Genomic DNA, 24,670 nt, shown 5'->3' with positions numbered 1-24,670 from the left:
TACATCTACGTACGAGATACTCAAATTTCATCTGCCTTCGACGCACTGATTACGATATATTCTCTGACATTAAAATGTCACTGAATGAACGTTCGTCAGTCGGTCGTGGAAGCATTCACGGAATCAGCCGACGTATTCCGAATGTTGGTGCTGTTGAGAAGCCGGGAGCGGGAGACAACTGATGAAGAAGTCGAAGGATAACGACATGTTCTGAATGCGCTTACCGGAAGTCGAATACGAAAATGGCTGCAAACGAAGTGATGCAGTTGATCGAGTCCGAACTTCCCGAGGGCCGCCAGAGTTTACAGGACAGCCATGCCAATTTGGAAAGAGTTGCACAGTATTGCGAAGGAAACTACCTTCAGGTAGAATTAATTGATGTACACTGCATCCTACACACAGACGGCATCCTCCATTTACGCAACTGTCAGTGCAAGACATTGTTTTTCATGAATATCTCCCATAGATAATAATCGATGCCTTGTCTAGATCCGAGATCTAGTGTGGATCGTTTGGTAGGGTGCCTAATAGGTCTGGATGTCAATGCTTGAAGAGCAAAAATACGTAATTATAAATAAAACACCGACCACAGGTAGGACAACAACATTTATATTAGATGCCCTCTAGTGTTGGACCACTACTGTTATGACTCGTATCGCAGACTCAAACACGCCGACATGCTCATGATGAAAACACACATATTACTTGAGTGCTAGTTAGAACACAGTATTCCCGTTGTTGTTGTTGTTGTTGTTGTTGGAGCTTTACAGGTTCAGTTTATCAAAAAATAGAGTTTCTGTCAACTAGGTAGAGATCAGCCCCTAGTGTCAAAAGTACTATCACTGGACATAGGTATTCGTCAGAGTTCATAATTTCCACAGACTTACGTGTTAATTTGGTGCAGCTGGAAAGAAGTGTCTTGAATTTCATTTTCGTTTGATCTTGTACATATTTTGCTCGTGTCTTATGTCATCTCGCCTGTGAAGACATAATTTCTGTTTTATTTTCCATTCACTGTTTGAAGAATATGACCACACTTTGACTGATGAGTGTCAAGGTGGTCTCTGTGGAAATAATACTCAATGTTGTATATTTGTTGCTCATGTAAATACAGAATGTACATATGCAATGCGGAAAATACTTGAAGGAACAAGAAATAATGTATCTGTCGTCAAACAGCCTGCAAAATGTGACAATCAAATTAAGAAAACTGAATAATTATTACAGCTATGCTAAAATATCTTGCAAGTGTATTATATAATCAGTGTTGGCTCAGGAGAGGGTTTTGGAGTGTTTTGACTCATCAAATTCAGTGAGGACTCCCTCTATTTTACATCTGCCCGTCTATTTAACATTGGAGGGGGTCCAGAAACATTATTTTCATCAATTTGGGCTACTCAAAATTTCACCCAAATCTAACACTGTATAATACACAGTCATCTTAGACTGAGATGCAATGACATAAACAGTGACAAATACACCCGTTTCATTTCTGATAATGCTTCTTGTTCCTGCTCACATGTTTCTGAGGATGCTTTCCATTATTTCTTCACGTGTCCTAAATATAACAGTATACAATATGAATCATATTTCTATAAGGAAGGGTTCAACATGCAGGATGTACTGTATGGCAATAATTCATCATCAGTTTCATATCAGACAAATATGGATATTCTGCACTCAGTTCATCATTGCATCAAAATGATTTGATTCTTAAGAGTTTTAGTAGGTAGTAACTTCTTTGTATTAACTGGCCATAAAACAAATATGAACAAATATTAGTAAAGCTACTACGTTTATTTCTTAATGTAATTTAAAGCGTATCATACAAATGCAATCTGTTCTTATTTTGATGACTGATTTGTTTATGATACGAAACATTCTGATATTCTAATACAGTATTATGTCAGTGTATGGTAATATCATGTAAAATTTCCTCGTACAAATTTAAACAAAGCAAGTATTCTGGAGAGGCATTAATATAAGCCATACAGGCTTGTTAGCAATCCATTTCCAAGTGAATAAATTATGTTTAAACATACCTTGAAGGTCTATGAGAGTTTTGATGATTGACGAATACTTACGTCCCATAACTGTACCTTGTCTTCAAATCTGTCAAATATTCAGATTCCTCTGATATAGTTGGTAAGCTGCTGGTAATTGTAATTATTTATTAAAAACTTGAGGACATTGCTGGACGTTTACTAGTGTACAAGCATATTCTACTGTCAAACATTTACTTACCACAAGTACCCAATCTTAACAGTTTCAATAAAAAGAATTATTATAAGGAATTTCTTTAAGATTAGTAATGTAATATGATTTTTAACCACCACTTTTGAAACTTCTGTTCAATTGTATTCAAATATAACATAATTTTTTTTTTTTTCAAAGCATCTCATATAATTTGTTGTTGTAGTGTGATGTTGGACAATACTTAACTTCTGCTTATGTTTTTAGGACTGTGCAGATGGCCTTGTAGTTGTCACAGGATTATTCTTGATGAAACGGGCATTAATTCATGCAATATGCTAGTGGCACTGGGAGTCAAGCAACTTTCAAAATATTCTACAAAGATGAATGCTTTTATGCCAACAATTAGACATGACATTCCCGTTGTCACTTTCACTAGGGTAATGAATTTGCTGATGTAAATTACATAAGTTGTAAACAGCCAATACTGAGCATAGTCAGAGTATACCTTGTTGAGGTGTATTTTTGCAGTTTAGCTATCTTTACCATATGTATACCATACTGTTGAGGAATAGGATAGAAGAAGAAAAACTCTGGTGAGTTACATTACATATGTAACAGCACAATCATATTTCATGATATTATATTGTTGAACATATTTACTGCAATATGTCTGATATTCAGATATACACTGTATCATGCTGCCACCATTATATAGAAGGTATTTTGCTGAGTGTGGCATAAAACTAAACTTGCTCACTTATATTATACTGCATTGTCAAAACTGTCACTGTTTTATATCCACAAGACTCCTGAGGTGTACTTGTTTAATGGGCATTCTAGAAGACAGTGAGTCAAAAATGAAACCTACAGCTTTATGGATTACAACTTCTTGTTTATTGTGTTGAGCGACCTCTCAATGTTGATTCCCCAACTTCAACCAGTATCCATCTAACCTAGTCAAGAGGACCATCTCCACCATGCTTCAGGACAATCCCAAACTGACCAAGCAAGAAACCGCCCCCATTAGAATAACCGTTCCCTATACTGGCAAGACCTTCCATCAAATCAGCACACTCCTAAAACACCAAGCAGGCTTTGACACCATCTTCCCCCTCTCTCCAAACCTCAGGACCATCTTCCAAGCCAATGGCAGTAACCCACCATTCAGCATGCAGCCTCCTAAACACATCCCAAACGAGTGATGTACAAGATCAACTGTAAATGTGGTAGTACATATAAGGGTGAAACCTCCCACATAGGAGAACACAAATCCTCTACAGCCAAGGCAGACAACAAATCAAACCATCTACAAAAATTCCCCACTCATCGAATCAAGTTTGACAAATTTGTCCTGTCAAACAAAACCAGGACTTCACAAAATGGAAACTTTGGGAGGCCATCGAAAACCTATAATCAACAGAGACCAAGGATACTACATACCATCGGCCTATAAAGAGCTAATCAAACCATAGACTATCTAAGCATTGTGTCTGTTTGTTGTTAGTTCTTAATCCCACCCGTTATTGGCTTCATCACTAGTGCTCTTTGTTGTTTTAGTTCCCTACTGGCCTCTTCTAATTATGTACCACTTATCTATCACATGCTGTTGATGTTGTTAATCCGCTGTTTGTCACAACATATTATGTATGTAAAGCTTTTCACTAATTGGTTTTATTCACATTTAGCTTGATAACAATGTAAGAATCTTCATTGTAACATTGCTCAACGTAATAAACAGGAAGTTGAAATCCATGAAGCTGTATGTTTCATTCCTGAGGTGAACTTCTTTGACCATATGATTATAACCAGTTTTTCTTCTACTGTATAGCTTATGTTATCTTCATTAACCGCGTTAACAATACTTTATGGCTTTCCTACACTTTATTCTGTGTACAGAACACTGCAGTAGAAGTCCATTTTTACTGATTAAGAATGACCTTTCGTGTGTTATGTATTCATCCCAAAATCTGTAGGGTTAACCTGAAATCAGTCCATGAATAAAGACTGAGCAAAAGTTCATAACTGATATTTTTTGATGATGCAATTTTTATGTCCATAATAATTTTAAATAATTCTCATTGTTGATGTTTCCGAGCATTGAACGATTGATGTTGTCAGACAGACAGATTATTTATTTGTATAAGGCGTCCTCAGGCCAATAGTACATGTGTAAAATCATATCAGTGCATTTGTACGCAACAGGTAAATGTGCAAGTTATAGGAACATATAGGAATTATTGATATTTTTGGCTGGCCTAGTAATGCGAGCCCTTTCCAGATCATTATGTAATATCCAGAGAGTCGGCAAACAATGGAAGGCTCTGGAACAGTGTTTAGAACTTTGTAAATCAGTCAAATAACCTTTTCATTGAAAATGAATTTTCCTGTCACAATAGACTTCTCATGATTAAAAACTCAGCATTCAGCAGGCATTTAGGACACGCCCCACAAGCTGACGATTGATCAAAGGATAAACAGCAAGGTTTGCATTATTCATTGATGTGAGGTCCATGTCATGAAGACACAAAGCTGAAAACTGTAAACAGCTGACGTGAAACTTTAGGAATAAACTTAAAGGTCACATACAAAAAAATTATGAACCAAAGTATAAGCATATAATCACAAATAACAAGTTTAGTATTTTGTACTTGGGTTTACTTACCTCGAAACAATAAATCAATGTATTTTGTTTATGGTGTATTGCCTTATAGGTGTTAAGTTCAAATTGCATGTTGTCAATGATTGAAGATGTGTACATACTGTCATAAACAGACAGGCAGACAGACACATAGGTGTCAATAAAACAAACATTGAGTTGTCTCTGTGACAGAGACAACTTGTCACGATCAATATATTTTTCTATGTTTCCACAGACATGTATTTAAACATTTAAATTTTCAAGCTGAGCAATTTTTATCAATGAAGTTAGTATTTCAAATGTTGAAACCACCTTTTCCCCCTGCGCCGGGGTGAATTTAGTAAATCGTTTGAACTTTGGGATGTATCAAGTTGGCACTGACAATGAATGTTGCTGATTCTGTGCTTTCTTGTGTGTAGGCCAAGGACAAGCGCCATGCTTTGGAAGAAACAAAGAATTATACGACACACTCCCTGGCTAGTGTGGCCTACCAGATCAACAGCCTGGCAACCAACTTTCTGAAGCTCCTTGACCTGCAGCAGAACCAGCTGGCTGAGATGGAGTCCAGTGTCAACCATCTGTCACAGGTACCTCATCCTCACTCACTCAGGGCAGTGGGAAAGCCTAGTCATTAAAGCGTTCATTCTCACACCAAAGGCCCAGGTTTAATTTCGCACTCTGGTACAATGTGTGAAGCCCATTTAATATTGCCTTAAGCGGCATAAAACTGAAATCACTCACTCACCCATACTCATTCAGTGTAAACAATTATGGGTTTGCACATATGGATAGCTGAAAGTGTCTTCAGTGTCTTGTACTTGAATTATGTTCTTGTTTAATGATGAATTTAAACAATAATTTTTCCTTATCCTGACTAATGCTTATTATGCTTATCTCCTCCGTTGAATTTCCCTTCTAATTGAAGCAACACACTCATACATTGGGAGCCTCCCTTTACTGCCAATATGGTCACATTACCAGCCATTCTTGCCTCTTTCTCTCTGAGTCTTACAAACCCAACACGAGAATTATTGTGAATTCAACGTGCCTGAGAGGGGCTCGCATAGAGGGAGGGGATTAGGATAATAAACATGAGTCAGGATAAGTATAAGATATCAGTTTTATTCAGATCATTACATTTCTTGAAAACCATGGTTTTGGTATTGTAGTTATTCAGGTAAAACCTAATAACATAATAACACATTAAAGTTTGCTGGAAGTACCAACAATGTTCTCCAGAGTACTAACTTCGCCCATAGTGTTCATGAACATGGGCCAATGCATGCACGTTTTTAAATTCTTATTAATGTGGATCAGTTATAGGGTAGAAAACTGCCAAATGCTTCTTGTTTGTTACGCTCCTGTGATCAGTACAATGTAAGTTGTCACATCGTGTCAAGGGGAATACAGGCTTTTATCAGTCCCCAGTAAGGTTGTAATGCATAAATACGGGGGTTTATCAGTTCCGAGTAAGGTTGTAATACATGGTGCCATGTTGACACCAGCTGATCGTTTGACCTCAATGCACCGCACGTTACTAAAGGCTTGTCGATGCACGCTTTTCTCACTTCGTGTCGTCACCGAGGCTTAGCTGGGTAATATGACTTTCGTAGCAGGAGTACATGACTTCTATACTCCCACTCGCGGATTGTGATGGATGTACATGGTATTTTATCAGAGTCACATGGACCAATCAAAACTCGACATTCTTACATGAGGCTAGATAAAGTGAGTTGTCAGGTCCTGTGTTTATCATCTGCAGATAATGGCAGTGACGCAGCTGTGAAGTGCACCGGCAGGCTACTTAGTTCAAATCTCTACTGACAGGTCACAACAGTACTGTCTACTGACAGAAGACACAGTTGTTGTCTACCACTGACTGTAGTTTATTTGCAGTATTGTTTGATTGTATATTCATGTTATTTTTTTATCATTTCAGATAGTAAACATCCACAAGGAGAAAGTTGCAAGAAGAGAAATTGGTGTTTTGACAACAAACCGGAGTTCAACCCGTCCTATGGGAGTTAAGAGTGGTATTGTTTTCCCTGAACAGGCTGAACGACCAATCAAGTACACCCGCAAACCCATTGACTATACAGTGTTGGACGACATTGGCCATGGCGTCAGGGTAAAGTCTATACTATAGTCATTGTTACCATGTTTCCTCCTACGTGTCATTTATCTGTTAGCAGTTACTGATATCAATGAATACCCAGAATACCCAGGTCATAGACATCTTGATCTAGATCAGCACAGATTACATAGCCGATCATAGAGAATAGTCACACACAAAAAACAACTTTGTTATGTAATGTGTAATGAACATTATCTTACCTCACATATGAATGTCGTTTTCTGATTGGCTAAGCACTCATCTATCATTTTCAGTGTACCCTACTTACAAGCGAGGTACACTTCAGTGTACTTCATGGTAGTGCTTCTTTATCTCAAATAACATTGCATCATGCATGATGCACAAAGTGGATAATGTTTTGCGAATGCAAATTGATGGAAGGGAGATTACTCAAAATCTTATGTTCTTGTGTTGTCTGCAATATCTAACCATGGCTGTGAAAAGATTTGCCTTGTATTCCAATAAATAAATTTTTGTCAAACGTTCACATGTAGTCCTTGTGAATATTAACAAGGGGAATTACACCACAGCAACATTACTAAGATAGTACCTGTCGGAAGAAAAGCAAGATGCAATATTCAATTCATTTGATTCACACTGGTTGGCTGAAGTGTATGATTTGGTGCCCATGCTTCAAACACTTCAAAATTAGCATTTAGGTGTTGGGTAAGCCAAATACGTTGTTCACTGGTCTGTAAGGGCCCCTGGGTTTATGTATCCCCCACAAGGGGGACATGAGTTGATGTACCCTCAATGTTTGTTTATGTTCTTCCTGATGGATAGTGACAGTTTATTTTTGCTTTCAGTTGCATTCATCTGTTCCGCGCCCCAATCGAACACCATCAATTAGCAGCCAAGGCTCCCAAGCGCCAACTACAAAACCACCAACCCCACCCATCACTAGGTCTGGCTCCACTGCTAGCTCCAACTCAGGAACCCTTGGTCGTAGCCAGGGAGGCCATTATCGTTCCATCGCACCCCCAGTGGCTCCACCATCAGTGCCAGCCAATCAGCATCCACATTTTGGCCAAGTGATTCACCACCCTCCTCAACCAGGTCCCAGGGAGCGGTATGAGATGAATTATGCCCCAAGTGTCATGGGGACGGTACACTCACCCCCTTTGGTCGGAATGGCACGTCCCATTTCACAAAGGCCTGGCCCTCCAGCATCTCCAAGTATGGTACGACCCACACAGCCACCGATGGCCTATCAAGATTCTGTTGGTATGTATGTTTGTACATATTTACAGTATATCAATCACTTGATTTGATTTGTGTGTTGTGCAGACTCATATAATTCCAGGCTGCAGTCATAGAGCTGGAATATTGCTGAGCTCAGTATTTACAAATGAATGAATTCACAGGCAGAATAAGTAGGCAAGGTAACAGTATGCTAAATGACATTTGCAATTTTAATTCATTACTTTGTGTTAAATTTGTTTTCAAAGTTCTGTTCATGGGTAGTAACTGGTTTTGCTTGTGTGGAGATTCCAAAGTTAAATCATGTTAGTCATGACTTTTGAGTTTCTCAGTTCTGTCCCACACTAAGGCACCTATGATGTCAACTAAGGTTAGTGACTTTAATGTTATCCTCTGATCACCCAGCAATGAATGGGTACCCGATAGGATGAGATGGTTATGTGACTGTTCACAGGAACATTACTGGAAGAACCATCATGGACATGTTGATCATAGGTCATCAGATGACCTGTTGTGCATTACATATTAGTGGTGATAAATAGGTAACCTGGTTGATTTTTCATCCATGTATTACGATGTTCCTATCATCAACCACAGGTTTCTTTCACCCAGGCCAGTTTAAACCTTGAGGCTAATAGTATGGCTGTAGTAGTACTGACACTGGATCAGAGCTACATTCACTCACCTGCTTGTGTAACAGTTTGTCAGTCTTGGATACTGTACCTGTTCTGTCTCTTGTTCACCACAGCTCAGCTCCGATATGCCAGCCATGGCTGGAAAGGTGAGATTCTACTGCCTCATTTTCTTCTTGCATGAACCTCACCCTATTCTTCTGGACACCAGACTATGGTGACTGTAACCATGTAGACTAGAACAGCATGTGTCTTGATGTATATACATAGGAGAGTATTCAGCAGCCACAGGGGCAGTGAGTTGGCCCCGTGGTTAAAGCATTCACTCGTCACGCAGCTAATTGGACGTCTTTGTCCCAAGCAGGTATTCTACATACTCACTGGCACTGTGAGAGAAAATGAAGTAAATTGTATGAACTGTCAATCGTACAGGGAACTACACTGAAGATAGCATGCCATTATGTGACTTAGTGTTGCCAGTTTGTGACCTGACCATGGGATGATGTCATCATATGTTCATACAAATGGAAAAGGGACAAAAGCCCCTTGTTGCAAAAGTCCCTTTGAACACTTTGATACCATATGGCTTCAAATGACTAATAACCATTGAGAATCTCAAAAACACACATCTGCATATATATGGAGGGGCTAAAGGGGTTCCTTGTTGGGTATTATCAGTGATAACTGGTCACTTTATCGCAGCAACACTGTAACACTAGCTAGCAGCCATTGTCTTTTCTGATTACTGATTGGTAACATTCTGCTTCCCTAGGCAGCATGCATTTATCTTTGACAGTTTGTTTGACTAGTGTAGTCTCTTGAGTCCTTCTATAGAGCATGGATAACACACCTTGATCAGTGCTTATATTCCTTTGTGATATATGGTGCCAGCCTTTGTCTCAGTAGAGATACCTGCTTGTGCCTGTATTCACATATTGCAATCTCAAGAGGAAGAGCATGATTTCTGTACTGGATTTAAGGTGTAATTTGCTTTTTAAATTTCTGTTTTCATCATGATATCACACACTAGATCTAGGCAACAGGATGATTGTTAAGGTGGTGCCACTGCCAGGAGTGTGGGCAGTCACTCCCAAGTCAGGACATTAGTGCTTGTGTGATGTCTCTAACTTTGATGTAGATACAATACTTCTGCCATAGCCCCAAGCCAACATGAACAGGCATATATGTAATGGACTGATTCACAGACAATGGCAAATAAGTTTTTTTATGATCATTATTGATGTGATTAGAATGTTGTTGCCTGAAGCACCACAAGTACAGCCTGTCTAGTAAACATAGCAGTTTCTTAACATAGCTTAGAAACATCCACATCTATTATGTCAATTACATACACACATGTGGGTTTCACACTTGGGCCTTACACATGTGTCACACTTTTAGATTTCTCAATCAGATTCCATGCTCCATGCTTTGTTTTCATACACGGGCCTCACACTTCGGGTCACACATTTCGGTCATTCATTTGGGCCTCACACTTGAGTCCTACACTTACGGTCTCTGACATTGGCCTTGACTTGATGGTAATGCGATTGTCACAATTGCTGATGTTGTTTCAGTGTCTTTAATCCTCCTGAAACCTCCTCCATTATGTCTCTGTTCTGACCACCCTGGTCATCATGAACAACCCATATATCCCAGCTAATTTTAGCACCTCAAACATGATATAACAGAAATATGGTTTAAAGTAGTACTAAACCCATCTCACTCACTCACTTAAACACTCTTGGAAAGGAACATCACCACCTCTCTTGACTTGCTACTAAAACTCAGTAACTTATCAGTCCTGTGTTTTAGGGTCCTTGGGACTCTACTCTTAATTTTCAGAGATCCTAGACAACAAATGGGGGTCCCAGACACTTGACTATTAGTATTAATACAGCTGTTGTATTGTGTTTTATGATCATCTCATAATTTGTTAGTTATTGAATAGCAAACGATACCATAATCCAGGTAGTAGCAAAATCATTCATAACTTATTGTTGCTCGATTGAAATTTTACAAAAAGTATTTGACTTTTTCTGCATCCCTATGGATGCACAATAAATTTTGTTGCATCCATTGTCAATTTTCAAGTTTATGGGATGCGGGAATTTTATAGGATGCAGGTATTTGTGCAAATTGCTGACTTATCATGATAAACTTTCAAACATTTCGCATGGCTTGTTTGAAACATCAACATGACCTGATGAATTAACAAGCATAAGCTCCTAAACATGTTATTCACAATATCGAAGTTGACATCCATAAATGATGCTTTTCTCATGCATTCCACTTTTAAAGCCCTTCAAAGGTTTGATCAACACTCATGATGTGATGCAAGAGCTGCCTCCCCTACACAAGTGTCAGAGATATGATTAGGAGATGGGTAGGCAGATGGTATTTCCAACATAGATTGTATCCCTGATCATGGAGGTTGCCCCATATGGACTACCAAAAGACTTTTTGTTATTTTCAGTGCCGGACCAGATCTGCTTTCTATTTACTTGTGCATGATCAGTCTTTGACTTTGAGGCAGTGAAACATTTAGCCAAGCTTCACCATTTGTTTCTGATTGGAGGGTTTTGGTTTCGGTATATAAGATCTACTTCTCTTTCCATCTGCTTGTAGGTGTTGTGAATGTTGCACGGTTGTGTATATTACAGATGCCCTGCCTCCGGACGTCAACCGCTCGGTCGATGTCATGACAATACCAGGTTTGCATGCTTCCATATTTCATCTTCTGGTGACTTCCTTTCCTTAATCCACACTGGAACTGTGAGAATTACTATTATGCCTGATTGTGATATAGATTGATGTACTCATTTAGTTTGGTTTGTGATAAGTATGTAACTAGACTTTTTTAGCGTAAACATGCTAAAGGTGACAGTGCATGTTTGCTTGGTTAGTGATAAGTTACCAGCTGCCAGGAGAGAACATTTCAGTTGGTCATGCATACCATCATGCATCTCCGGTCTGATATCAGAAGCCCCTGGACATGTTAAGATCCATCCTCGATATCTCCAGGGTATACGTTCTGATAAGTCTCCACTATACCTTGGACGCATCTACGGCTCTGCCCGATAAATTTATTACCTCCCTTTGCTGGCTCCGCCTTCTCACAGTAGCCAATCAGCTAGGCCGCCGTTATAACCGAGCTTGCCAGTGTCAACAAAGGCAGCGGTCGCAACTGTGAAGGTTTGCTCGCAGTGCGTCCCACATTTTAGAGAAATCATACAAACAAATTGACAGGTCCGAAACTTTAAAACAACATATGCAAGAATGCCTTCTACCTCTTCCAGAGAACCGCTGCATGGTTTCTGTTGCCAAGTATAATCGGTTAAATAATTCAAAAAACGAAAGTGAGTTGTGATTGGTTCGCTCAACTTCCCAGCGTAGACACCTGACTGGATCAAAGACAGTCAAGGGAGGTAATAAATTTATCGGGCAGAGCCGTAGATGCGTCCAGGGTATAGTGGAGACTTATCGGAACGTATACCCTGGAGATATCGAGGATGGTTAAGATCTGGGATAGAATTGATCTTCAGTAATCCATGCTTGTCGGGATCAGGTGGTCAGGCTCAATGACCTGGTTGACACATCATCATGTCACCCAGTTGCATAGATAGATGCTCATGCTGTTGATCTCTGGATTGTCTGGTCCAGACTTGATTATTTACAGTTCACTGCCATATAGTTTGAATGTCGCTGAATGGGGCATTAAGTAGCAAACCAACCACAAACCAGTGTGGTGGCAATTTGTAAAGGGCAAACATTATACTGATAGTTCCAAGGATCACACCATTGGGATTCAAGGTCGTGATTGTATTTTCGCTTGCTAGAAGCATTAGATGACTGGATACGCACACTTAGTGAACTGGTTGATGACGTGTCATCCACCAAAGCAGTGTGAAATGATCTTCATCCTATTAACCAAATCTGTTTTTCCAGATAAGGTCCAAAATTATTTTGTGATCCTTGTATATTTTTTGTTGCATAAGACAATAGCCTATGTATCTGACCTGGGAATTAAGATAATAAGCAGAGATTCACTTGTATTAAGAGTGATTTGTCTAGGATTCCAACTGCACCACCCTAACGAAAGACTGGTCATAAGTTCCTAATTAGCATTTTAATGTCTTAATCCAGGTCACTTTGACTCAGTATTCAAAGCAAAAGTGTGCATTGTCTGTCATCTTTGCTCTTGGTCATGTTACCACAATATCGGTTGAATACAAGTCATCCTTATACCACAGCCTGACTTCACCCAGAACCATATAAGGTAGCATGACTTGGATGTCTTTCCTCTCCAAGTTTAGAGTTTCTCTTTGACATTTGTTGCATATCCTTAACCAACAGTCGGCCATAAATTTGACAGAAAATCCCTGATACATCACTTTTGAGTTCTTGTTTCTTCGGATATATGGCATATCCTGTGCACTTTGTCATGGATCATGACTGCCAACAGTGAAGTATGTAAACTATTATTTCAGCATCCCCACCTCTCCCCCCTCCCCCAGAGCATGCCCGACCTGGCCCTGGTCCCCCCAAGTTCGAGTATGGAGGGTCAGCCCCTCCTCCACCCCACAACTTTAGTGATGACTATGAGGAGCATCCACGACAGAACCACCAGCACAAGGAAGAGGATCCTTACGCCGCCACGGGGCCACAGTTCACAGCTCAGCCTTCATGGGTGCCGAAGGAATACCAGGAGAAAGGTTAGTGATGCTGCATATCAAAGTGATGACTCCATGGTAGATTGGGGAGTGGGTTCCATCCAACAAGACTGTCATACAATCTCCATGGGAGGGCGGATAGTAGGGGCTACAACCTATGAGAACTTTCCAACACGGCTGGCTTTCCATCAAGGCTGACTTTGAGACAAAAGGGTAAAGTGGGTAGTAAGGGGCTTCAAAATTCAGAATAGGCCATGCCTCAAGGTCTTTAAGTAACTGTGCTAACCTATTCTTCCCCAGAATGGTGAAATACACCAACAAGACATTCAAACTAACATGGACGTATAATGTTTCAGTGGTGGCAATATTTGACTATGACGCTGACAAGGGCGACGAGCTGACATTTTCTGAAAATGCTGTCATCTATGTGATAAAGAAGAATGATGACGGCTGGTGGGAAGGTGTGATGGACGGCACCACAGGGCTGTTCCCCTCCAACTACGTTGAACCCTGTATCTGACCTGTCTAGCGCTAGAGTCACACACAGACAACCAGCAGGGGAGTCTCACCTACTTTATGTTCTGTAACATTCTGACCCAGTTATTTTGTCAATGGTGTAGAGTGTAACCATTTGTCTATACGCACATATTTATGTAATAACTACTTAAGATTTTAGACACCTTAACATAATTCTATGAAAGTTGTAACCCTCGACTTTAGTTTAACCTCGTTGATATTAGTCCAAAGACCATTTTTATATGGTCAGTAATTTGTTAATACTCGTAACTTGATTGGTTCATCAGGTAGCAAGATTCCTGTTGTGGCTGTCTTCCATGTATTTAGACATGACAAGTATTACAGTGGATGTTTCTGTCCTTACCATCAGGTTATGAACTTGCATTTCACCATTACATATTTAATCATTATTACATCTTGAATCAACTGTTACTTTTTAATGTAAGCTTTATAAGGGTATACATGCTTTTACTGCTTTATATGTGCATAAATGTGTTTTGTTATTTTCTGAGACTTTTTAGTCACACTTTATGTTTGTATTGATTTATATGTGTCATCTGTCAGTTGCATTGAGTCTTATATTAGATATTGTATTATTTCATGTTTATTTTAGGTGTATATTTTTACAATCACAAGTCAGTTTTGTTGCAATATTCAAGATAATCATATGGATGTTAGTGTCATCGTTTCAGTTTAATCAAAATATCTGCTCAATATTAAAGTAGGCATCATGTTGGTCCTAGTTGCCTACAGCATAGAGACCCCCTTCCTTTAAACCCATAATCATCCCCAAAGTGCATAGAGGCTCACACTCAACTCTCACACATTCTGTAGTATTTTCTTCAGTCTTAGTAGTGAAAATTTGTATCCTGAACTTTGTTTGTTCCTGTCTTTTGTGGAGAGATGTTTCTTCTAATTGCCAGCTTTGATCTCAAGTTTATCAACAATGGTGTTTTGATCTTACATGCATCCTGACAACTAAGATGAGTCCCCTTTTTGAAATTTCTGGGAAACATTGAAGCACAGTTTAAGGTAATACCGGTAAAGGAATCTTCTTTTAAAACCATTCAGCCATTATTACATGATAGACAGTCAGGTTCCAAAGTTTCAGTGGATGTGTCATGATATAGAACAGGGATCTGTTCCTGAGGCAGTTCCAATGAATATCTTCGTGAAGTCTAACTTTTGTTTCAGTCTGTCAGGCGAGTAGCAAGCCAGTTCTATAATGTTAGCCCCAAAGGTTGCAAAGCTTTAGATTTTGATAGTACTGACATCTTGCCCAGCCTTTTCTGCAACAGTAGATATACCCCTGGTCTACTTCTGAATGTTTCACTTTCTATGTTTGATCACAGTCATTATTAAACTATTGGATGTTTAAGATGTTGTTTTCACTCACTTCAATAACTTACAAAACAACATGTGAATACAATGACAGGCTGAATGATATAGTGCTAAATGATTTGAAGCCATGTTTGTGTACAGAAACGTGCATGTATTGAGGAAAACATGTTGGAACTTATTTGGAACATTAAGCCATTGTTCAGCAAGAGAGTTTCTTGATGTATGAAACTTACTGAAAGTGGTTCTTACATGTGTTCCTCACTCGCATATATTTTTGTGTTTTATAGTTTTCCCTCATCACTGATACTCCATTATATATGAAATATGTGTAATATGTAATGTATTTTGATATGCTAATGGTTGTACTCCAAACCACTAGATTAGTTTAACCCATGAACTCAATACATAAACTGCATGTGCTTCAGTCCACAGGCATCGGGCATGAGAGTTACCTCCCCTCATCAGTTCTCACTTAGCATTAATGGCAGGGCAAGCCTGGTTAAAGATAATAGTCTGTTGTTAGTATTTAAGTCTTAGTCTAAGATGACACTGTGGAAGTGGGCATGTACAGTGCTGTTCTGATTAAATCTCTAGACCAACCACAGTCTGAAAGTTTTGTGTGGCTTTACAGCAAGCATAATAAGTAATTATGTAGCTAAGTCTGATAGCTTTAAACATTTGTTGGTGTCTGTTGCTTTCCTTCACTAGATATGTTACTGGATATATTATGTAGTAATTTTAGTTCAGTAAATATGTCTATAAACTGTGCAATATATTAATCAAAGAGTCATTGTGCAAATGCAAGTCAAAACAGTTTGTGACTTTTGAAGGTATATTTTCAACAATATTCAAAATGTAGCTTCTGCTTGTCAGCCAGACTGAAGATGATGAATTTCAGCTTTTTGTGTCTGTTTATGTAGGATATCCTGTAAATGGCATGTAGACACTCTAAGTCACACTATAATGGTTGTATATGTCAATATATATTGGTTCAGTAGTAGTTGCTTTATCTCCCAGTTTGAATAGATGACAGCTGAACCTTCGCAATGTGAACCCTGCTGATTCTAACTTACCTACATGTACTCTTATACTTTTTGTATGATTTCTTCTCCATGCACAGTTGCAGTGGCAGTAGTCGATGTAGAAAAATGTATATATGACAGAATGGCTTTGGCTGAGAAGACAACTGACAAGTTGTCTGTGGGATACGTACCTACAGGTTGATGGTCACTGTGCTGTGATCAGAGTGGAATTGTTTTGTAGTGACTTGTATGAGGACAATGCAGAGGTTCAAAGGGCAAACAAATCCATCAATGAGCCGAGTTATATCCCTCTTTGAAAATATATAACTCATCTTTTCATGAGAAAATAGGGGATATGTTATTATATTTCAAGAACAGAACAGTAATATTCAAGTTGGTGGATATTTATCCTATTTTTGTAGGATGCAAAGGGCGATGAGTCTGTGATGTCTGAATTAAGGACATTATTCCATAACCAGGAGTTTTCACTCTAACAAGGGTAGTTCAGGCAATGTCCAGATAACTGAAGTTTAACTGTTCAGAGGTGAACAGAAACTTCACTGTCATGTGACAACCTCAAAAACTGCCGGTTAATGTGGAAGAATGTGTATTTTGTAATTATTGATATAGTTACATTGCGGGTGGTCAGACTTGGTTGGTACATGTTATCGGTTTCCAATTGTGTAGATTGATGTTCATGCTGTTGATCACTGGATTGTCTTGTCCAGACTTGATTATTTACAGATTGCTGTCATATAGCTGGAATATTGCTGAATATAACTAAACTCACTCACAGTAATTACACTGAACATGGGTGTTAGTTGGTTCAGTCTGGTCTAGTCCGGTCCGGTCCGATCTGGTCTAGCCCGGTATTATCTACGGCATTGCATCTCAGAAGTTAAGGGTTGTTTCAATGCAAATGAAATTCACTGACAATTCATTTTTAAGTTTTGCCTCTGCAAAATGGCCATTGACAATTTCTTGACAGGAGTTACAGATGATATCACATGTTGTTTACATATGATTTTATTTTTTACTTCAAAATGTTTATGATCTAGTCAGAATCTAATACCTACGTTTCATGTTTCAGTTGTGTCCATTAGTTTAACTTAGTTTAGAAGCTGAGTTAACATTGTAAAGTTGTGAGCAGTGAATTTATTGGAGTGCTTTAAACACAAGAGACACTACTAAACAGCAGCTCCTAGGTTTACCTCTGTGCCATTTCTAGTGTTATATTGGAACTGAGTAATGTTTTTGTTATTTCAGTTTGTTTTTATTTGCACTTTTATAAGAGTCCCTTATTTGCTACATTTGGCAGCATCAGTGCTTCAGCATCAGTACTTTACCATTATCTACTGCATCTGACCTGATTCACAAAGCTCTCGTAACTTTTCTTGTTGCATTCATACCTCCTGTGTTACAGTACATTTTTGTTTCAACAAAAGTTACAAGATCTAAGGCTTATGAGAGCATGGTGAAACAGGGCCCAGGACCTACATTCTTGAAGATCTCTTTACACTATGACAGTCATACGCTTATGTTAACATATGGCAACTACAACTATCTTAGCGCTTAGAGAGCTTTGAAAAATCTAGGCCCAGGACATCAGTTTTATAATACTGCTGGTGAATGTTCTCAGTACCTACACGGAGAGGGACACATTTATGCTTGTATAGCAGTGTACTATACCCCAAGTTATGTCTTACTGATTCCAGCAGTTACTATGGCTACGATCTTGAGACTATTATGAGGAAGAGCAATATGACTTGATGAAGCAGTTCGGATGTCAATCTGGTTGTAATTCATTTCTTATCATTTATATTTTAAGACCCTCCAATATTCTGTATTCCTCCAGTGTGTAGTTTGTTCCATATTCACACAAACACTACATACCAGCACTCGGTAGTGTATGTGGATATAGAACCCAAGGGATTTGTTGCTCTTACTATCGGTGTCATAAAGTTAGCTGGTGTTAACTGTTCATGATACGTTGACATAATTCTCTCTGATTCGGCTTGATCTTATTCTGAAGGATGAGGTTGATTACTGACTAAGTTTTGTATAAGAATCTGTGATTTTACAGCTTTAAATTTCAAATTTCAGCTGTTTGATTTTGACTATTTCAGCTGAGTTACTGTTTTACAATTTTTTCAGTAACCTTTTCAGCAATGTCCGATATTTGACTGCTATAAAGAATCTGACATCGAAAGGATATATAGACAAATATATCAGCCTTTCGTTCTTCTGTATTGTATCAAAACTAAGTAAATGGAGGCATTATTATTTGTGCACATTGATGTGATGTATGCTGTCTTCAGTACCTGGTTTGGACTTTTCATACATGATGGAAATGTGATAAACACATTACAGGTAACACAGAGTATTTGTTTCTTTTCATACAGATCTCATTTGAATACTGTTTGTATTTTGATTATGTTTTTCCATTGAATATCAGTGGTAAATAATGACATTGTTCATGAATAACCAGTTTCAGATCTAGCAATGAATGAGTAAATATTTTTCGTTTTACGAATGCTTTGGGTAAAATATGATACTCCAATACAACTTCCATTTTGGTACCTTTGGTAATGAATGAAAAATAACTGGATAAGTATTACTCCCGTTTGTTTGAGTGATACGTTTGCCAGAACCATACAACATGATCTCTGATCATATGAATGAAATCTGGTTCAAAATACTTGCCTGCCCAACCGGCCATAGGTTTTTACCATGGACTGTATATTTTGTGGGCAGGTAAGTTTTGGTCAGGCTGACAAATCATACATCTAACCATCCCTGAGGTTTGGCAATAAGTTTTTTTGAGATGTTATGCCATGATGAAACAAAGCAGCGTTAAAATGACCTGGTCCTGATTACAAACCATTGTAATCCTGGCAAGTTCACTTCTGATGCAACAATACTATTGTTTCACTGTTATCTCGCTGTTGAGGATGTGGTTATATCGATATACAAAGATTGCTGTATGGTATCCCAAGACGATGTTGAACAATATATTTGCAGTCGTCTACAATGCATTGTCCCACGCTGCAAGCCAACAGGTTGACTTATGTAGCCATTTGAGAGACATTAACAGATGGCAATTTCTTGTGAGCGTAAGTTGTGAACGTATATTTATACCATTGCAGCTAGTTTATGCTGAGCATATACCTACCCTTGACATCTGTTGGTGTAGCTTATTGGTATGTGACTCCCTCTTAGTTTGGTAGGGAGACGTGCAATGTATCATCCTTTAGTGTCGTGTAACATCACACCATACATGTATTTACAATGGATATGGAACCTTTGGAATAAACATTACAAAGTCTAATGGTGTATTTGTTTTTCAAGTTGGCCAGTATTAGAGTCGTCACACCTTTCGTGTCTTTGTTAACCCAGTACTGAAGATGAAGACCCCAAGACACGTGATACCATACGACGCACAGCTGTCAGCTGGAATCCTTTGTTGGTCGCTGAAACAAGACGTCCTCAACTCATCATCAACAGTTTGTTTTCATGGAGCTGATAATTATGCTTGGGGTAACGATTGCTTATGTGGCAAGAGTTTGTTGTTTACGATACACGCAGCGATGTTCCAGCTGTAAGGCGGCAATCTGTAAATAATCGAGTTTGGACCAGGCAATTGAGACATCAATAGCTAGGGCACCGGTACGATGGCGTGTGTCAATCACATCAACGAGCATGACCATACCGATCCTGTTAGTCGCTTCTTGCAACAAGCATAGGTTACTGAAGTTCTAACCCGGATGTTCACTGGGATCGGTTGTTAAGCTCTGTATCGACGTGTTATCCTACACCAGGAACGAGGATTGTTGCTCGAAGTACCAGTACGATGTATCAATAACTGGGTTGTCTGGTCCTAACGCTATTATCTACACGCCTTCGTCAAAAACAGCAACATTGCTGCTAACAAACGGCCGATGGTGTTTCATTGTACCCAGGCGCTGTGAAACGTTTTCATGATATCAACCACTGGCTTTGATGACTCGTATTCTGTTCTCTGGAATATTGCTGAATGCCTAAAAAGTAATTTACAAGAGCAATGTAGACCGACGGTAAGATCCGGGATCAGCGACCGGATCAGTCATGACCGGTGCGAAACGCGAAAACTCTCAATTATTGAGACTGTTCGGCAAAAGGCAGGTTCAAGTACCAACCTTACTCGGCATCCATAGAGTAAAGATGTACCTTCCAGTACTATATGTAGTACTGTGTGTAGCATTTGTCGTTGTAGTGTAGTGTATACTCACCAAACAGAGACCCAGTGTACCCGAACCAGTCCCAGCAGCCCTGGGGGTTCGTCAACGTCGAGATTACTTGCGGGTAAAGGATAATGATGTTGTTTAAGTCGCCGACCTCGTTGTAACCGGCATGGCGGACATACTCCTCACCCACAAACACCCTGCAGTAAAGTTTGGGCACCGATTTACAATTCCATTGAACGGCACTATTGATATCCGTGTGTATATCAAAATGTTGTATCGGGACAGTACAGACGCGCGCACACACTTGCAGAGTTGCTTTTTATGCTCACCTTCCCATTTTACATCCATGGAACGCAACATGTAGCTTGCATTCTGAAAAAAGACCACGACGTATGAATTCTATTACACAACCAGTAACACACATATAGGCGTGGCGACAACCCGTCGTCTATGGGTCTGTCATTGCCTGTCATGCGTCGTTTTACAAAACAGTCATTATAGAAAGTGACGTTGATGCCGCTCGTTTTACTGTAACAACGGTACGAATGGCCAGACGTACTGTGCTGCTTGTCGGCACATCCACTCGGAACATAAATGTAGCCAACACTGTCCATGCTGTAGGCAGACGGAAGCGCCAAATGAAAGAAATCAGCCTGGTTGAAATGTAAAAGCTGAAAAAGAACATGGTTTGTGTAAATGTAAAACCGAACATGCAGCTATCATTATGTTTCCATAGAACATAATTTCATTTTGTTAAAAGTATCACCTGTTCGTAGCTGTTTCTTATACTGGGCGGTTCATCCGTGTCCTCCATAGCTGTGGTATTTCAAAAGAAACCCTTCGCAAAGAAAACTAGCACAGCAGAGACGGACAGAGGATTATTCTTTGAAAATGTATCTGAGATGTTGGATATTCACGTAGCGGTACTAATGACAACGTCTGTAATAAATACGACGGTGTTCTGTTTCGTAATATGTTAGGATCACGCACCTGTCCATTTGCTTGTGTCTTGGAGTGTGGTGCCTGTGGGGCAAAACAAAAAGTAATCACACAGCGATACCAGGGTCGACCATGGTGGTCACAGTCACAGAATTCCTGATACAAATAACTACAAGAACCTACAGCATTACTTTTTACTTCCGCAATGTACAGAGCATATGAAAAAAGTGTGTAAAGAAAGCTCGGAGCCTCTGTGCGTATGACCAAATGTACAGAATGTTGTCTGGTCCAGCGGGAGGCAAAGACCTATTCTAACGTGAACGCCACAGCGAGACAATCATGAGGTACAAGAGCTGTTTTGTAACCGAGATTCTCATGGTGTTGCAAACACCACGTAGCGGAATTTATTCTTACTCTTTATGAGAGAATAGTTATGGATTTAGACAGAGACCAAAACCTTTGACTAGTATACCAGCATTACTACATTGGTAACATGTCACATATAGCTACAAACTGTACAATCCTATGTCACAGTATAAGTAATTCACTGAAGCGCCTGTATGTGATAGTAACCTGAAGTCCGCCGTAGATGTGGTTGAGGAGTTGGAAGGCGACTGAGTAGTTACAGTTGTTGAGGTAGGTTTTCGAGTTCAGTTGAGCACATGCTCCACCGTAGTTCAAGGTCGGCTGTAAGAAACACACACGGGCGCATAATCAAAGATTGTAACATACTTATACCTTAAACGATTTCTTGTGATATCTGCTTAGGGGCTTATGGGAAACGTGTCCGTGTTTGCACTCACTTGGCCATGGTGAAGAGGGATAACTGAGGAATGCTGAATGGTTTGCTTTGTTGAATGACTAAATATACTCATGGCAATAATGACTGTCATCACCTCAATTTTATGACTAGGACTTGGGGTGACAACCATTAATGGCATGAGCATATTTTGACTGAAACTTGTCCTTCTGTAATTACAGTGTAAACTGATCTGGAATTGCCGAAATGCCATAGTGCTGTGATGTAATAAAGCATATATACTGGTTTCTGTTTGATTGTGGTTTGCAAAAGCATTTTCACCTTTCAGATTTAACACAAGATGCCAGTCTCGAGCCCAAAATCACAGTCATACTAGTCAGAGTGGAAACGGTCGGTGGTATATAAAGCCATCATGAGTAACGGTTTCCGCGTTACCTTCAGCGACGACACACGGAGTAACGCCATCCACGTCATCCACTGCGACGACACAGAGACGTGCGGTATCAATGTCACCGACAGCGACGGCATGGGGAATTACGACGTCATTATGATCTACAGTAGAGACTTACCATGCCGTGTTCAGCGTTGATGTTTAGCACCGCCTTGATGTGAGAACTGGTCATGTAATGATGGTAGTACTGAGCCACCTTCTGACTAGCAACTGGGGAATGAAATAGAGTGGCATACTGGAAACGTTGCAGCAGGCAGACAAGAAAACAGCTTCAGACGATTTGCCGCCAGTCACTCAGCCAATTCGGTTATATTGCGCACTATTGTGAGTTAGTGCACGGGGTATCCAGTGGTGGAAAAGTCATACCGAAGGCTTTTAGGTGTTGACCCACGTCCACTGTGGGATTTCCGCAATGAAATTACGAGTAGATTGGTAAAATCAGGATGCCTTGTGTTTATTTGCTTGTTATTTTATACGAGATAAATAAGGACATATATTGGATGGACAATCAACATGCGTGTCGAGGGAACGTTCTTTACCTGGGTTCACTACAGAGTCTCTGGTGCCGCCGAAGATAAACACCCGGTCGTTCCTCATGTGGTATGTAGCGTCGACGTTACCAAACAACGCCCCTGATGTCGTGATGGCCTCGAGGGCGGGGACGCTGATCATGGAAGGAGTCGTCATGCACGTCCCTAGTGCCGTGGCAGCCAGTCCCCCGGAACACATGAAGGGGGCTGAGGGTAACGGCGTTATACATACATCTAAGAGGGATGTCGACACATATGAGAAATAATCATACACACTTCACTTATCAATAAACAATGCCAGTTGTCTAACATTTACCAAGGCAATATGCACTACAGGACGTGACAGAGGCTGGTGTTCACGTCGCTGATGAGGTTACCTCCAGCTATGATGCCGGCTCCCATGATCTCCCTGGAGTAGACCACGTGGTACTGGGTGGCCATGCACGCGCCGGAGGAGACACCGGACACTGACACCTTGGCCCTGTCCACATCGTATGGGGCTGGAACAAACTGAGACTGATTGAGCTCAAGGTTTACATTTGGTATAGCATTAAAGCATTGCTAAAATAGCAGTCGTTCATAATCACAAAGAGTGATGTTTCTTCTCCTCATTCCAAATACTACCGGAATCTTACTGAAAATGGCGTTAAACAACGCTCGCTAAATGCTCACACTCATTCTGTGACAAAGACTAACGTGGCTTGGATCTGGACAATTGGCAGTATTGCATCAAGTGCTAAACAACATATGTACATGGGGTAATGCTAGTCCAGTCGTATGTACCCCTGAGCGTGTGAGAAAAGTTATGGCTGTGTGTTTCTGATCCAAATTTACCTTGATCATGTTTACGTATTTGTCGGCACCATGCTTTTCTGTCGTATTTAACCAAACTGTGAAGCCTCAGCACATCAACAGAACTGTGCAATACTATCCACAGCTGGAACCTGACGTCACTCGAACTCCCAATAGCGCGTACATGGCGTAACGCTGAATGTTGTACTCACCTAGCCTGGGCACGGCTTGTATTGATGTACTAGTACTCCACACACTGAGTACCAGACAGCAGAGTAGCCTCTCCGACACTGACAACGCCATTGTCGTAGAAAATGAGACCAAGGTGAAACACCAGAGATTACCAAAAAGATAAGCAATGTCCAAAATAACCACTGATATATGACGTCAACGTTAAATATTTGTACTCATTGTTCCGATGAGTGAGTAAGGATGTACCACTTTTAACAATATTGAGCAACATCAGGACTGAGCACCAGAGATGGACCTCACGTGTTGTATCCATGTGGCGAACTCGACCAGGTTCATCGGCGTCACTATTTGTGGTACAGTTTTAAAGATCACTTCACAAACATAGTGAGAGGGTGTAAAATAACACTTCAGTGGAGTGGTTGTGTGTATTG

General features: G+C 39.9%; 2 protein-coding genes across 2 annotated transcripts; one reads left to right on the top strand and one right to left on the bottom strand.

Annotated features, from left to right (window-relative positions):
- Positions 1-194: 194 nt before the first annotated feature.
- LOC137298247 (abl interactor 2-like) lies at positions 195-19,680 on the top strand. Its single transcript, XM_067830420.1, has 7 exons — positions 195-365; positions 5,254-5,421; positions 6,774-6,962; positions 7,775-8,192; positions 8,917-8,949; positions 13,291-13,515; positions 13,830-19,680. Exons 1-7 carry the CDS (start codon positions 243-245, stop codon positions 13,991-13,993), a joined length of 1,320 nt encoding a protein of 439 aa, XP_067686521.1. The 5' UTR covers positions 195-242; the 3' UTR covers positions 13,994-19,680.
- LOC137298248 (poly(3-hydroxybutyrate) depolymerase-like) lies at positions 19,590-24,363 on the bottom strand. The gene is made up of 10 exons (XM_067830421.1): positions 24,260-24,363; positions 23,633-23,755; positions 23,265-23,462; positions 22,844-22,935; positions 22,088-22,201; positions 21,566-21,598; positions 21,135-21,246; positions 20,905-20,947; positions 20,621-20,772; positions 19,590-19,822 (listed from the first exon to the last, which is right to left on the bottom strand). The coding sequence occupies exons 1-10, from the start codon at positions 24,348-24,350 to the stop codon at positions 19,740-19,742; spliced, it is 1,041 nt and encodes a 346-aa protein (XP_067686522.1). The 5' UTR covers positions 24,351-24,363; the 3' UTR covers positions 19,590-19,739.
- Positions 24,364-24,670: the final 307 nt, after the last annotated feature.

The sequence above is a fragment of the Haliotis asinina genome, chromosome 10 (assembly GCF_037392515.1).
Source record: "Haliotis asinina isolate JCU_RB_2024 chromosome 10, JCU_Hal_asi_v2, whole genome shotgun sequence".
Lineage (NCBI taxonomy): Eukaryota > Metazoa > Mollusca > Gastropoda > Lepetellida > Haliotidae > Haliotis > Haliotis asinina.
Note: the sequence above shows the minus strand (reverse complement) of the source record. Positions and strands in the feature narration are given on the sequence as shown.

Excerpts from the sequence above, each read along its gene's own strand:
- LOC137298247 (XM_067830420.1), top strand. The coding sequence starts at position 243 with ATGGCTGCAAACGAAGTGATGCAGTTGATCGAGTCCGAACTTCCCGAG. Across the intron at positions 6,963-7,774 it reads ACATTGGCCATGGCGTCAGG|TTGCATTCATCTGTTCCGCG; the intron begins GTAAAGTCTATA and ends TTTTGCTTTCAG. Across the intron at positions 13,516-13,829 it reads GAAGGAATACCAGGAGAAAG|TGGTGGCAATATTTGACTAT; the intron begins GTTAGTGATGCT and ends ATAATGTTTCAG.
- LOC137298248 (XM_067830421.1), bottom strand. The coding sequence starts at position 24,350 with ATGGCGTTGTCAGTGTCGGAGAGGCTACTCTGCTGTCTGGTACTCAGT. Across the intron at positions 22,936-23,264 it reads AGACTCTGTAGTGAACCCAG|TTGCTAGTCAGAAGGTGGCT; the intron begins GTAAAGAACGTT and ends TTCATTCCCCAG. Across the intron at positions 21,599-22,087 it reads ACATCTACGGCGGACTTCAG|GCACCACACTCCAAGACACA; the intron begins GTTACTATCACA and ends TTTGCCCCACAG.